The 12,567-nt window shown below is 49.4% G+C and overlaps 1 protein-coding gene and 9 non-coding genes across 10 annotated transcripts; all 10 read right to left on the bottom strand.

Moving 5' to 3' along the window:
- Positions 1–125: 125 nt before the first annotated feature.
- On the bottom strand, positions 126–197 carry TRNAQ-CUG (transfer RNA glutamine (anticodon CUG)). The gene has a single exon. It is a non-coding gene; the product is annotated as a tRNA-Gln (tRNA).
- A 5-nt stretch (positions 198–202) lies between these two features.
- On the bottom strand, positions 203–274 carry TRNAE-UUC (transfer RNA glutamic acid (anticodon UUC)). The gene has a single exon. It is a non-coding gene; the product is annotated as a tRNA-Glu (tRNA).
- An 83-nt stretch (positions 275–357) lies between these two features.
- On the bottom strand, positions 358–429 carry TRNAQ-CUG (transfer RNA glutamine (anticodon CUG)). The gene has a single exon. It is a non-coding gene; the product is annotated as a tRNA-Gln (tRNA).
- Positions 430–658: 229 nt separating this feature from the next.
- On the bottom strand, positions 659–730 carry TRNAE-UUC (transfer RNA glutamic acid (anticodon UUC)). The gene has a single exon. It is a non-coding gene; the product is annotated as a tRNA-Glu (tRNA).
- Positions 731–811: 81 nt separating this feature from the next.
- On the bottom strand, positions 812–883 carry TRNAQ-CUG (transfer RNA glutamine (anticodon CUG)). Its single transcript has one exon. It is a non-coding gene; the product is annotated as a tRNA-Gln (tRNA).
- A 5-nt stretch (positions 884–888) lies between these two features.
- On the bottom strand, positions 889–960 carry TRNAE-UUC (transfer RNA glutamic acid (anticodon UUC)). Its single transcript has one exon. It is a non-coding gene; the product is annotated as a tRNA-Glu (tRNA).
- Positions 961–1,041: 81 nt separating this feature from the next.
- TRNAQ-CUG (transfer RNA glutamine (anticodon CUG)) lies at positions 1,042–1,113 on the bottom strand. The gene has a single exon. It is a non-coding gene; the product is annotated as a tRNA-Gln (tRNA).
- Positions 1,114–1,118: 5 nt separating this feature from the next.
- TRNAE-UUC (transfer RNA glutamic acid (anticodon UUC)) lies at positions 1,119–1,190 on the bottom strand. The gene has a single exon. It is a non-coding gene; the product is annotated as a tRNA-Glu (tRNA).
- A 151-nt stretch (positions 1,191–1,341) lies between these two features.
- Positions 1,342–1,413, bottom strand: TRNAE-UUC (transfer RNA glutamic acid (anticodon UUC)). Its single transcript has one exon. It is a non-coding gene; the product is annotated as a tRNA-Glu (tRNA).
- A 3,759-nt stretch (positions 1,414–5,172) lies between these two features.
- On the bottom strand, positions 5,173–11,416 carry LOC149351905 (uncharacterized). The gene is made up of 2 exons (XM_089575652.1): positions 10,486–11,416; positions 5,173–5,546 (listed from the first exon to the last, which is right to left on the bottom strand). Exons 1-2 carry the CDS (start codon positions 11,414–11,416, stop codon positions 5,173–5,175), a joined length of 1,305 nt encoding a protein of 434 aa, XP_089431778.1.
- Positions 11,417–12,567: the final 1,151 nt, after the last annotated feature.

The raw sequence follows: 12,567 nt of genomic DNA, 5'->3' as shown, positions 1-12,567 counted from the left end.
GTTCACTGGCGTGGCCGGAAGCAGAATCACTAGACCACGCCGGAACGCAGCGGCAACGGCCAAGAGAATGTTCTAAGCACTATGCGTCTTAAAAAAAAAAACGAAGGAGCCAAAAACAAAAGTGTAGGTCTCACCGAGATTTGAACTCGGATCGCTGGATTCAGAGTCCAGAGTGCTAACCATTACATCATGAGACCATATTTTCCGACGCCGGGAATCGAACCCGGGCCTCCTGGGTGAAAGCCAGGTATCCTAGCCACTAGACCACGCCGGAACGCAGCGGCAACGGCCAAGAGAATGTTCTAAGCACTATGCGTCTTAAAAAAAAAAAAACGAAGGAGCCAAAAACAAAAGTGTAGGTCTCACCGAGATTTGAACTCGGATCGCTGGATTCAGAGTCCAGAGTGCTAACCATTACACCATGAGACCATATTTTCCGACGCCGGGAATCGAACCCAGGCCTACTGGGTGAAAGCCAGGTATCCTAGCCACTAGGCCATGCCGGAACGCAGCGGCATCGGTCAAGAGAATGTTCTAAGCACTATGCGTCTTAAAAAAAAAAAACGAAGGAGCCAAAAACAAAAGTGTAGGTCTCACCGAGATTTGAACTCGGATTGCTGGATTCAGAGGGCTAACCATTACACTATGAGGCCACATTTTCCGACGCCGGGAATCGAACCCGGGCCTCCTGGGTGAAAGCCAGGTATCCTAGCCACTAGACCACGCCGGAACGCAGCGGCAACGGCCAAGAGAATGTTCTAAGCACTATGCGTCTTAAAAAAAAAAACGAAGGAGCCAAAAACAAAAGTGTAGGTCTCACCGAGATTTGAACTCGGATCGCTGGATTCAGAGTCCAGAGTGCTAACCATTACACCATGAGACCATATTTTCCGACGCCGGGAATCGAACCCAGGCCTCCTGGGTGAAAGCCAGGTATCCTAGCCACTAGACCACGCCGGAACGCAGCGGCAACGGCCAAGAGAATGTTCTAAGCACTATGCGTCTTAAAAAAAAAAACGAAGGAGCCAAAAACAAAAGTGTAGGTCTCACCGAGATTTGAACTCGGATCGCTGGATTCAGAGTCCAGAGTGCTAACCATTACACCATGAGACCATATTTTCCGACGCCGGGAATCGAACCCAGGCCTCCTGGGTGAAAGCCAGGTATCCTAGCCACTAGGCCATGCCGGAACGCAGCGGCATCGGTCAAGAGAATGTTCTAAGCACTATGCGTCTTAAAAAAAAAAACGAAGGAGCCAAAAACAAAAGTGTAGGTCTCACTGAGATTTGAACTCGGATTGCTGGATTCAGAGGGCTAACCATTACACCATGAGGCCACATTTTCCGACGCCGGGAATCGAACCCGGGCCTCCTGGGTGAAAGGCAGGTTTCCTAGCCACTAGACCACGCCGGATTTTCTTTCTTTATTTCCTGGCTTTAGAAAACAACGCTTCACGAAAAAGAACAGACAAATCACAAAAGCAATAGTACAAGACAATGAAAACATTGAAAGCCATACTCTGCCAGCGTCAGGCTGGCTTCGTCACATTAAAACTCCCGCAAAGACAACAAAGGCTCTACCCTTGAGAGCCAGTCGGGAGGCTCCGCAACCGCTTTTTGTATAGCGACAAACCAATCCATAGAATCTCGGAAATAAATTCGGGCAGGGCGCGCTTCCCTGTTACAGTGATAGCCTGCCATTCTGGAGCGCCATATACAGTGGAGACCCATGAGCATAATTAAATAAAATGGAACCCCGTCGTCATTATCAATGCTTAAATATCGAATGCCATGCGAATCTAGGGGGAAATCTTTCTTCATAGTCCGTTGCAAAACACCCCAAAAATAAACTCCTTCTCAACAATGTAAACAAACATGGTCTATTGTTTCCGGCTGCTTACAGACTAAACAATGCGAACCCCAAGGTAAAAATAGATCCTTTCCATCGAAAAATTTCTTTACTCGCAACGTTCCGGTGTGTAATTTAAAGAAAAAGGTCCTAGCTCCTGGCGGAACCTGCATTTTCTTTACCCTCTTTAAGACGTCTGAGCCTGGGCCTCCACTGGATAAGGCTCTATACGAAGGTTGTGGCAAAACAGTGTCACATAAATCGTGGTACAACTTTTTCCGCTTTACACAGGACAAATATTCATTAGAAAAACGCACTGAAAGAAATCTAACACTTGCGACGACCTCTCTATAATAGCCAAAGATACCACATGTAACTTCTTCGGTGGAGACAACAAACTCCGGCAGTAGGCGCCGCAGCCTAACTTAATTGGCAGACAGTCAGCAAGAAAGGGTCGGAAACTTCGCGAAAAAACAAAAACCGGTTGACCACTTGCCGCAAAAAGAGGTGTCCAAGTCCCAAGCCGCCGTCTTTTACCCGACGGAATAAATTTGTTCTGCTGCAGCGTTCCCATTCTGCTGCACAAACAAAGACGGCGAAAATCCTGTGGAGCCTCTGTATGTTTACACGCGAGCAATGCGAAACTTGCATAACAAACCAAAGTTTACTGATGTAAAAAAGGTTACATACAGTAGCCCTGGCGAAAATCGGTAAGTTGGCACCTTTCCACTTCTCCGCTTTCTCCCGTAGCGCTTTTGTCTGCTCTAGCCAATATTGCTCGCTTTGGCGGTAACCATCAAGCTCGACGCCTAAGTACTTGGTTGGGGTTTTCGCCCACGTGACATTTGCAAAGTGGTCAGGCTTCGATGGCCACCGTCCATGCCAGAACCCAAGGCACTTGGCCCAGTTCACCCCGCTTCCGGTAACCTGAGAGAACTCACGGACACATTTGACAGCCTCGGTTATACTCTCATGGTCAACCGTACAAACTGCAACATCATCTGCTTACGCCAGCAGCTTCACCTCGGCTGCTTGTAACTTAAACCCATTAACGTTATCATTGTTCAATATTTTAATACACAATGTCTCAATATATATGCAAAACAAAAGATGGCTGAGAGGGCAGCCCTGTCGCACCGAACGCTGCACGCTAATGGGGGCCCCCAGACTCTTATTTACGATCAATCTCGTCGTGCAGTCTCGGTACGCCAGGGCCACGCCCTTGCGGATAACTGACCCAACATTCGCATGGTTCAAAATAGAGAACAAAATTTCGTGATCGACGCAGTCAAAAGCTTTCTCAAGGTCGAGCTGGAGAATGGCCACCCGACCATTCGAGTCATCACAACACTCAAGAACACTTCGCATCTTATGAATATTGGACATTATTGACCTCCCTTTTATCCCACACGTCTGGTGTGGCCCAACTATATCCTTAATCACCGTCTGCAACCTCCGAGCCAAAACCTTCATAAAAATTTTTTCAACGTTCGTAAGTGCTATGGGTCTGTAGGCTGTAACTCGTCGCAATTTATCTATTTGATCCGTTTTAGGAATGAGCACCGTGTGGGATGACCCATATGACGGAGGCAGTGCACTTACTGTGTAGGCTGTGTTAAAGATCACGTTCAAGTAGGGGCAATTTCGTGCTTGAATTCTTTGTAAAAACGCGCGCTGAGCCCATGTGGTCCCGGCGATTTACCGGGGTTTAAGCTGGCGATTGCATGCCCCACTTCGGCTTCAGTGATAGCCATTTCTAATCTCTCTTTTACGTCATCACCGAGACGCGGCATCGCCGCCAGAAACTTATCTTTAAATGTGATAGTGTCTACCATGTGGGATGCGAAGAGCGCTTGGTAATGCTCGTTGAAAGCTGCTTTTATGTGGTCGTTGTCCGCCGACAAGACACCGCCACGTTATATTTTGTCGATGTGGTTCCTTTCAGCGTTTGCTTTTTCCAACCCTAGCGCTCGTTTTGATGGCGCCTCCCCTGCAGCTATGTCTCCTGCCCTTGCCCTCACTAACGCTCCCCGATACCGTTCTTGTTCGATCAATTCTAGTTTTTGCTTTGTTTTCCTTACATCTTCAGTCCATTTCCCCGGCGCTAGAGATTCCTGTTGAAGCAGCCTATGTAGCAGCTTCCTTAACTCTGTCTCTTTCTGTTTTCCTTTAAACCGTATTCAGGCAGTCCTCTCTATTGCTTTAATTTTTATAGTTTCTTTACACAGCTCCCACTGTTGCCAGATGTGCATATTTTTACCGGGGCCATTTTTGAAATTTTTCAACTTTTACTATATGGGTATACAGTTCGTCCTGCAGGAGTTTATTATTTAATGTCCACATTTCCCACGAAAAAGAATTCCCTCTCTTTACCATCCCAAAACAACATTTAACTAAACAATGGTCTGAAAAAGATACTGGCACAACTTCGTAACTATTACATTCAGGTAAGACATCAACGGATGCATAAATGCGGTCCAGCCGTGCTTGGCTAGAACCCTGGAAGTGTGTGAGCTTTACTGCACGCGTTCCCTCAAGACACTCTGCCACATCTTCCATGTTCCATTTCTCAACCATTCGCGATAACACTTGTGTGCTTGCATCTCTAAACGGTCAAAGGCTTGTCTTATCTCGCGCACTAAGAACACAATTAAAATCGCCCAGGACGATCAGCTGTACGTCTGTCACTACAAAGGCGCTGTTCGATGCTATAAAAAAACTGCGCCCTTTCTTCTGCTTCATTAGGCCCGTACAGACAAATAATCCGCCACTCGATGTTATTCAATCGAAATTCAAGGAAGACACACCGGCCCGACACACAAGAGAAATGAGCTTGTACTTCTAGCCCCGGCAACTTCTTTAGAAAAAGAACACAGCCAGCCGATGTGCCTAAAGCGTGGCTAACGACAGCAAAAAACGAGGACGTGAAACGTTGCACCATGCTCCCGGTCTCTTCTTCGCCGTCGACTTTCGTCTCCTGCACAGCCAGTACATCTATGCCGTGCTCCGTTAAAAGCCGAAAGAGCTGGCCTTGCTTTCTCTTTCCTGCCAGCCCTCTAACATTCAGGGAGACGACTTTCAGCGGAGATGCAGGAGCCATTTTTACATAAGAAGAAGAGACCGAAAGCGTGGTGCTTACCTCTCGCGTCCAGCACATGGCTAGACGCCACCACCGCTGTCGCCGCCGGCGTCATCCTGAGCGTGCACCTGGCCCTGCTCGGAAGGCGCCTTGCCGCTGGCGCGCTTCTCGCTCGCAAGGTTAGGGCGCGGCCGAAAAGTAAAGTGGCCCGCCTTGCTTGAGGCGCGCCTTTACTGGTGGTTCCTCTACGCTGGGCGCCGCCTCCTTGTCGCCGTCGGGGCTGGTGTCTCCATGGGGACGCTTCCCAGGCGCAGCCACAGTGGTCGCGCAGCCACAGTGGTCGCACGGCCACCGGTGTTCTGCCGGTGGCCCTCGGTCGGCTCCTTCGCTACAAAGTCCGTGAGCACTGGTAGGCTTTTTGCATCCACTGAAGTCGCCTCCTTTGACTGAGGCGAGTCTCCCGTTGGTGGCTGGAGTCCTGGTCCACTGGCAAGGGGGGCGTCGCCGCTTGCGGTCGCCGATGTGTCCAGCGACACGGGGAGGTTGCCAAACTCGTCGGTACCCCTCGCTGCGTCCTCGGCCTCAGCGACGTCCATCAGCTCCCCGCTGTCTCCTTTCCCTACGAGCCCGGTCGCAGACGCGTAGGTACGGACGCAGTCCTCGTCCGCATGTCCGTAGCGCCTGCACTTGGAGTACCTGGGAACCTTGCAGTCGCGACGAACGTGACCCGCGCCGTGGCAACGCAGGCACTGCATCGGCCGCCCGGGCACCACCACGAGAGCCAACTCGCCGGCGACTCGAACCTGGTGGGGCAGGTCGTCCACCTTCATACCTGGCTTCAACTTGAGCAGCACTGTTCTCGTGGTGGATCCCTTCTCTTTCATTCCTTGAACGCGCCAACGCTCCCGCGTCACCTCGGTCACGTTTCCGAACGCCGCGAAAGCAGCCCGGATGTCGTCGTCTGCGACGCAGTGCAGCATCCAATGCAGGCGCAGCTTTACTTGCTGATCCTCCGTGTCTTAAAAAAAAAGAAGGAGCCAAAACCAAAAGTGTAGGTCTCACCGAGATTTGAACTCGGATCGGATTTGAACTCGGAGTCCAGAGTGTTAACCATGAGACCACAATGAGACCCCATTTTCCGACGCCGGGAATCGAACCCGGGCCTCCTGGGTGAAATCAGGTATCCTAGCGACTAGACCACGCCGTTTTTTTTTCTTTATTGCCTCCTTAGACAACTGTTCAAACAATACAGACAACACTAAAACACGCCAGTACAGGCATACCTGGCGTGGTTAAAATTTTGTAAGTCTTATCAAATCCTCAGGAACAGCCATCCATTGCGGCGGCTCCGTTTGTGCGCGATACACCTCTGCAACGAGCGTGACACTCTCAATAAAATTTTCACGGGCAGAACGAACAACGATGTCCGCATGTCGAACCGCCATCCTTGTCTTTTTTTTTATTGCCTGCTCAGACACATACATCACAAGAAAACAAGAGAAGTATACACACACTTAAGGACATGGTACATGGCGTCGGTATGGGCTAAAACCATCAACCAAACCTTGGCTGACGTAAGGCGCTAAAAGCGCTTCATATGTACTTACAAGAGGCTCAATTCTCGGTACCCATTCAGGCACTTGTTTCAAAGTTTTGTAGGTTTCCAAGAATCTGCCTACAGATTCGCGAAAGTACTACTGCGCCGGCCTTGCATCGATGTCAGCATGTCGGGCCGCCATGCAGGCCTTCCAAATACAGTGTAATCCCATGAGCATTACTGCGTCAAACGGTACACCTTCTTCATTTTCCACTGCTAGGAAACGAATCCCACGGGAGTCAAGGGGCAGATCTTTTTTCAGTGTTCTTTGAAGAATGTCCCAAAAGAACACTCCTCCCCAGCAGTCCAAAAAAACATGCTCGATAGTTTCTGGCTTTGTACACATAAAGCAATGATCCCCCCATGGAACATACAATCCTTTCTCTGCCATTCAAGTTTTTACCTCTAACGTTCCGGTGTGCAGCCTGAAGAAAAAGGACTAGGCTCCCGGAGCTACATACATTCGCTTCACACGCTTTAAAACATCGCTGCCTGGATGGGTGCTGTACATAGTTCGATACAGTGGCACAGGAAAAACCAGGTCTGTAAGGTCCTTGTATAGCTGTTTGCGTTTTACTCTTGCAAGATATTGGTAGGAAAATCGTGCGCTCAGGAAATTACAGGAAACCGCAACCTCCTTCAGGAAGCCAAAAACACCTAAAATCCGGCAAAAGTCTGCTCAATCTGATCTGTACTACAGTACGCAAAAACGGGTCCTTCACATCTCGAAGGAAACAAAAATGGTTGACCACTTGCCTCAGGAATAAATGCGACAAGCCCAGCCCTCCTTGACTAACTCTCCGGAAGAGGTTGGTACGGCTTGTCCTCTCCCATACCGACCCCCACACAAAGATGGCCAATACACGGTGCAAATTTTGTACATTGGCGCGTGAGCAGTGCAAAACACTTAGCACATACCACTGTTTGGTAACAAAAAGCACATTGCACACAGTGCTGCGCGCAAACATAGACAAGTCCCCTCCTTTAACCTTCTCCGTTCTTTCACGCACTTCTGCAACTTGGCTCCGCCAGTAGGGCTCACTGTCGCGGTAAAACTCTAAAGGAGCGCCTGGGTACCTCGCTGGTGTATCAGCCCATTGCATGTTGGCGAAAGTGCCTGGTTTCGTCGCCCAAGAACCATGCCAGAATCCAAGGCACTTGCCCCAGTTAACAGCGCTGCCGCTGGCATCACAGAAACGCTTAACAATTTCCACCGTTTTCAAGATGCTCTCATGGTCAACGCAGAAAACCGCCACATCATCCGCGTATGCCAACAGTTTCACTTCGGTTAGCTGTAATTTAAAGCCTTTTACGTAGCTGGTGTCTATTATACTAAGGCAGAAGGGTTCGATATATAAGGCAAAAAGTAATGGTGAGAGGGGGCAACCCTGTCGCACAGATCGTTGCACCTCGATGGGTGCTCCTACCGATTTGTTGATTACTAGGCGCGTTGTGCATCCCCTGTAAGCCATTGCGACGCCCTCTGTGATAACTGCTCCCACGTTGACGTGTTGCAAAAGTGTAAACAAGATTTCATGTGGTACACGATCGAACGCTTTCTCCAAATCGAGCTGGAGCATTGCGACGTTCATGTTTAGTGCATCGCAGCACTCCAGCACGCATCTCGCCGTGTGAATGCTAGTGCATATTGACCGATCCCTTATACCGCAAGTCTGGTGTGGTCCAACAATCTCTTTTATAACCGTTTGAAGTCTTTTAGCCAGTACTTTCATATAGATCTTGAAGTCGATGTTCGTTAAGCTGATTTGACGATATGACTTTACTTGCCTTAAAGCGATTCGATCCTCTGTTTTGGGGATGAGAATTGTATGCGTGGCCAGGAAAGAAGGCGGTAGGCGCTTCCGTTCATATGCGTCTTCTAAAAGGTGGGCTATTATAGGGGCTAATTCATTCTTGAAAGTCTTGTAGAATTCAGCGCCTAATCCATCTGGTCCTGGTGACCTCCCTCGTTTTAAGTCATCGATAGCCAACTCTATTTCAGCGACAGTAATCGGGCGCTCTAGCACCTCTTTTGAGTTGTCATTAATCCTAGGCATTAAAGCCAGGAATTCTGTCCTGAAGATTTCTAAGTCTACCGCTCTACGTGCAAATAGACCTTCGTAAAAAAGGGTGAAAGCGTTTTCGATGTCGTTCTGCTCGTTCAAAATAATGCCGTCTTGTTCAACTTCGGAAATTGCATTCTTGAGGGTCCATTTTCTTTCCCTTGCCAGTGCTCTTTTAGTTGGTGCCTCACCGGTTATCTCTTTATCGGCTCTGGCTCGTACAAGCGCACCGCGGTATCGGTCGATATCAAACTGTTCGAGCTTATGTTTGAGCGAACAGATGTCAGCCTTGAACGTGCCGGGAGCTGAGTTTTCTTGATTTATTAGCATTTGCAGGCTCTTTCGTAAGTTCGTCTCATACTTATCATTCTCGTACTTTAAAGCGCTAGCTCGTTCCAACGCTTTCATTTCAGTTTTTTGCTTGAAAGTCTCCCATTGTTCGCAAACCACTGTGGCTGTATCATCCTTAATTTCTTCAAGCATACTTTACACTTGTTCCTTGAAAACGTCGTCATCCAAAATCTTCGCGTTAAACTTCCATAACTCCCATGTGAATTTGTTTTTATTTTCTTTCTTGTTCTTAATATCAAACCAGACAAGACAGTGGTCGCTAAATGACACAGACTTCACGTGGTACTCTCGGCAAAGCGCTGTCAATTCGGCCGAAACGTACAGAGGGCAAAACGCATGTCTAGAACACGCTATGAGCGTGTTTCGGGCGTAACACGCGATAACTAGCCATAAGATTTGGTTAAAAATGGCCTGGATGTAAACATGTGCTATTAAACTCATAGAATTTCATCGTCATTTTTGGCTTTCTTGGTCGCAGCGGCTTTGGGAGCTCCGGAACACACAGTTGGGTTGTTCTAGGCATGCGTTTTGCCCTCTGTACATTCTATCAAGCCGGGCGTGACTAGCTCCTTGGAAATGCGTAAAGCGAACGCAGTGGTCGTCTTCCAAGCATTCCGCTACGTCTTCGAGCCCAAATTCATCGATTAAGCTTCGAAGTTCTGCCGTGCTGGCGTCTCTGTACGGTGTATCGTTCGCTTTATCTCGCGCCGCTAAAACACAATTAAAGTATCCCATCATTACTAGTTTCCGATCGACATCGCAATAATTTTTGAGTCCCTCAAACATCTGTCGTCTTTCCTCGAGTACATTAGGAGCATACAAGCATATCACCCGCCACAGCACTGAGCCAAAACTAAAATCGCAAAGAACCATACGTCCTGCAATGTCCGACCGTACGGCCTGCACCTCAAGCCCCAAATGTTGGCGCACAAAAAGAACACAGCCTGCGGATCTCCCAACCGCATGGCTCACATACGCGTAGTAATGTGACATGAAAGGCAGCACCATACTCTCGGTCTCAACATCTCCTTCAATTTTCGTCTCTTGTACGGCAATAATATCTAAATCTTTTTCCGTTGTCAACCTATATAACTGCCGTTGCCTCCTCCTCGCACATAGCCCTCGGACATTGATTGTGGCGAATCGCAAAGCTCTATCTGGCAGCGCCATTGTAGTATGGAAGGAGACCAAGAGGATGGTGCTTACCGTTGACAAGAAGCATCCTCAGCGCCAGAACAAGCGCTCGTCCAGTCACAAAACTTACAACTACGAGGCTGCCGGCGGCGGCGTCGGCGGCGGCGTCGTCGCACCCGTCCTCCGGTCTGGAGGGATGTTCGGCCGAGGTCGCAACGTCGACTGACGCACGGGAGCTGCTTTTGACGGTGGCTCTTCGTTGACAGGCGGGCCAGAAGATATCTTCCTCGACTACTTCGTGCGAGCGTTTAGTCGCCGCGGCGGCGGTGCCCTCGTTTGATGTGTCCATGTTCTGCTCCCCCTCGCTGGCGTTTCCCACCGATGTCGCGTTTATCTTCTCGTCCTGGACCAACCTCGCCGTCGATGGGTCTTCTGTTCTCGCAGGTGTGCCATTTTCTTCGAGGTTCGGGGGCCTTGGCGTACTGAGTCGCCTGAGGCTTGCTCAGCCGGCTCATTTCCAGCCGTAGCTTTGTCTTCTGACCCCGCCTTGGCTGCTGCTTCAGCATCAGCTTCATCCATTAGGACCTCCGAGTTATCGTCACTCCTCGCGGGCCCTGCGACGCTAGCGTAGGTACGCACGCACTCGGTCTCGTCGTGGCCAAAGCGACGACATAGCACACAGCGCGGTACCTTGCAGTCACGACGTATGTGGCCTGTGCTCTGGCATCGCAAGCAGAGGGGTGCCCTGCCCGGCACCACGACAAGGGCCAGCTCACCAGCGATCCTAAGCTGATGTGGTATATCTTCCGGCTTCACACCGGCCTTGAGCTTCAAAGTCACGGTCCTGGTCGTCGAGCTCTTGTCCGACACACGACTGACCCTCCAGCGCTCCTTGACCACATCTGTCGCCTTTCCGTACACAAGCAAAGCCGCCCGCACGTCGTCGTCGGGGACGGTGGGCAGCAGCCAGTGCAGTTTCAACCGTAGGTCCTGGTGAGACGGGTCGATGAGAACGCAGCGATGGTTCTTCACTTGCACTTCTTTGTTGGCGAGCAGTCTCTGCACACCTGCGTCACACTTGAAGGTAACTGCCCACACGTGATTCATTTTATACGCCCCCAAGGCCGTAACCTCGGGGAGCAGATTCAAATTCACCAGCGTATCCCTGAAGTCTTCTACTCGGTAGGGCCGTGCTCTCACGTCCGCATGCATAAAAACGGTATTCAAAACCAAATGCCCTGAAGGCAGACTAGGCAAAACAACACGATACTCATCATCCGATGCAGAAGAAAACCTGTTACCGCGGCCGGACACGGCCGCTGATACCGCTCCAACGGAGCCCATTTCACACGCGTCCGTTCGCTATCGCGGCCGGAAGTGGAATCCCCGCCATCCTTGTCTTCCACAAACTGTGGAGGCCCAGGAGCATGAACATGTCATACGGTGTGTCACCATCAGTCTCTGCAGTTAAAAACCTTATTCCTGAAAGGGTAATTGGTAGTTCCTTTTTAAGTGTGCGTTGTAAAATGTCCCAGAGAAAGGTCGGATCCCAGCATTCAATGAAAACATGTTCAATGGTTTCTGGTTTTTTGCACAGAAGACAGTTCACTGTCCAGGGCACGAAAATTACTTTGCCCTCGAGCCATGTCTTTACTGGAAGAGTATTAGTGTGCAGCTTGAAAAAGAAAGTTTTAATGGAAGCTCTTATTGGCATCTTTTTCACTCTTTTCAAAACGTCATCTCCTGGGCCTCCGCAGTACACAGTTCTGTACAGTTGGACTGGCACCATGACGTCAATTAAATCTTTGTACAACTTTTTGTTAAACAAAGACAAGTACTCTAAAGAGTACTCAGTACCTCAAACATTATTTCATGCGAGACCTTGTCAAAAGCCTTCGCCAGGTCGAGCTGCAGCATAGAAACTCGGCCTGCGAACGCGTCGCAGCACTCTAAAACACTTCTCGCAATATGAGTATTAGTTGTGATCGTGCGGCCATTAATTCCGCATGTTTGGTGAGGCCCCACAAGACTTTTAATTACTGCTTGTGCTCTCTTCGCCGAAACTTTCATTAAAATCTTATAATCGGTGTTTGTTAATGTAATTGACCTGTATGACTCAACCGACATCAGCTTCTCTGGGTCTTTTGTTTTTGGTATTAGTACCATGTGACTTGTCCTAAAAGAAGGGGGCAGTCTATTTTCCTCGTAAAGTACACACGCTGTAAAATCACTGACAGTTCGGGCGCGAAAGCCTTGTAAAAGGCTGCACTTAACCCATCGGGCCCGGGTGACTTGCCTACAGCTAATTCCTTTATCGCCGTCACGATTTCGTCCGTGCCTGTAGCACCTTCTAGGCTACCTTTAGTCTCATCATCTAACTTCGGCATGTCAGCAAGAAACTGTTCTTTAAATCCACTTTGCACTTGTTTTGCGCCGCCAAAAAGATACCTATAGGGAACCTGCGCTGAAGTTTGCCGTGTCGATTGCAGCGCCGT

The sequence above is a fragment of the Amblyomma mixtum genome, chromosome 3, assembly GCF_055824585.1.
Source record: "Amblyomma mixtum isolate Tamu chromosome 3, ASM5582458v1, whole genome shotgun sequence".
NCBI lineage: Eukaryota > Metazoa > Arthropoda > Arachnida > Ixodida > Ixodidae > Amblyomma > Amblyomma mixtum.
This window is presented reverse-complemented; position numbering and strand designations above follow the sequence as displayed.

Bases quoted from the DNA above. Each gene is read 5' to 3' on its own strand.
- LOC149351905 (XM_089575652.1), bottom strand. From the start codon at position 11,416: ATGGGCTCCGTTGGAGCGGTATCAGCGGCCGTGTCCGGCCGCGGTAAC. The intron at 5,547-10,485 runs GTTGGTCCAGGA...CCGGGCTCGTAG, and splicing joins GAAGACCCATCGACGGCGAG to GGAAAGGAGACAGCGGGGAG.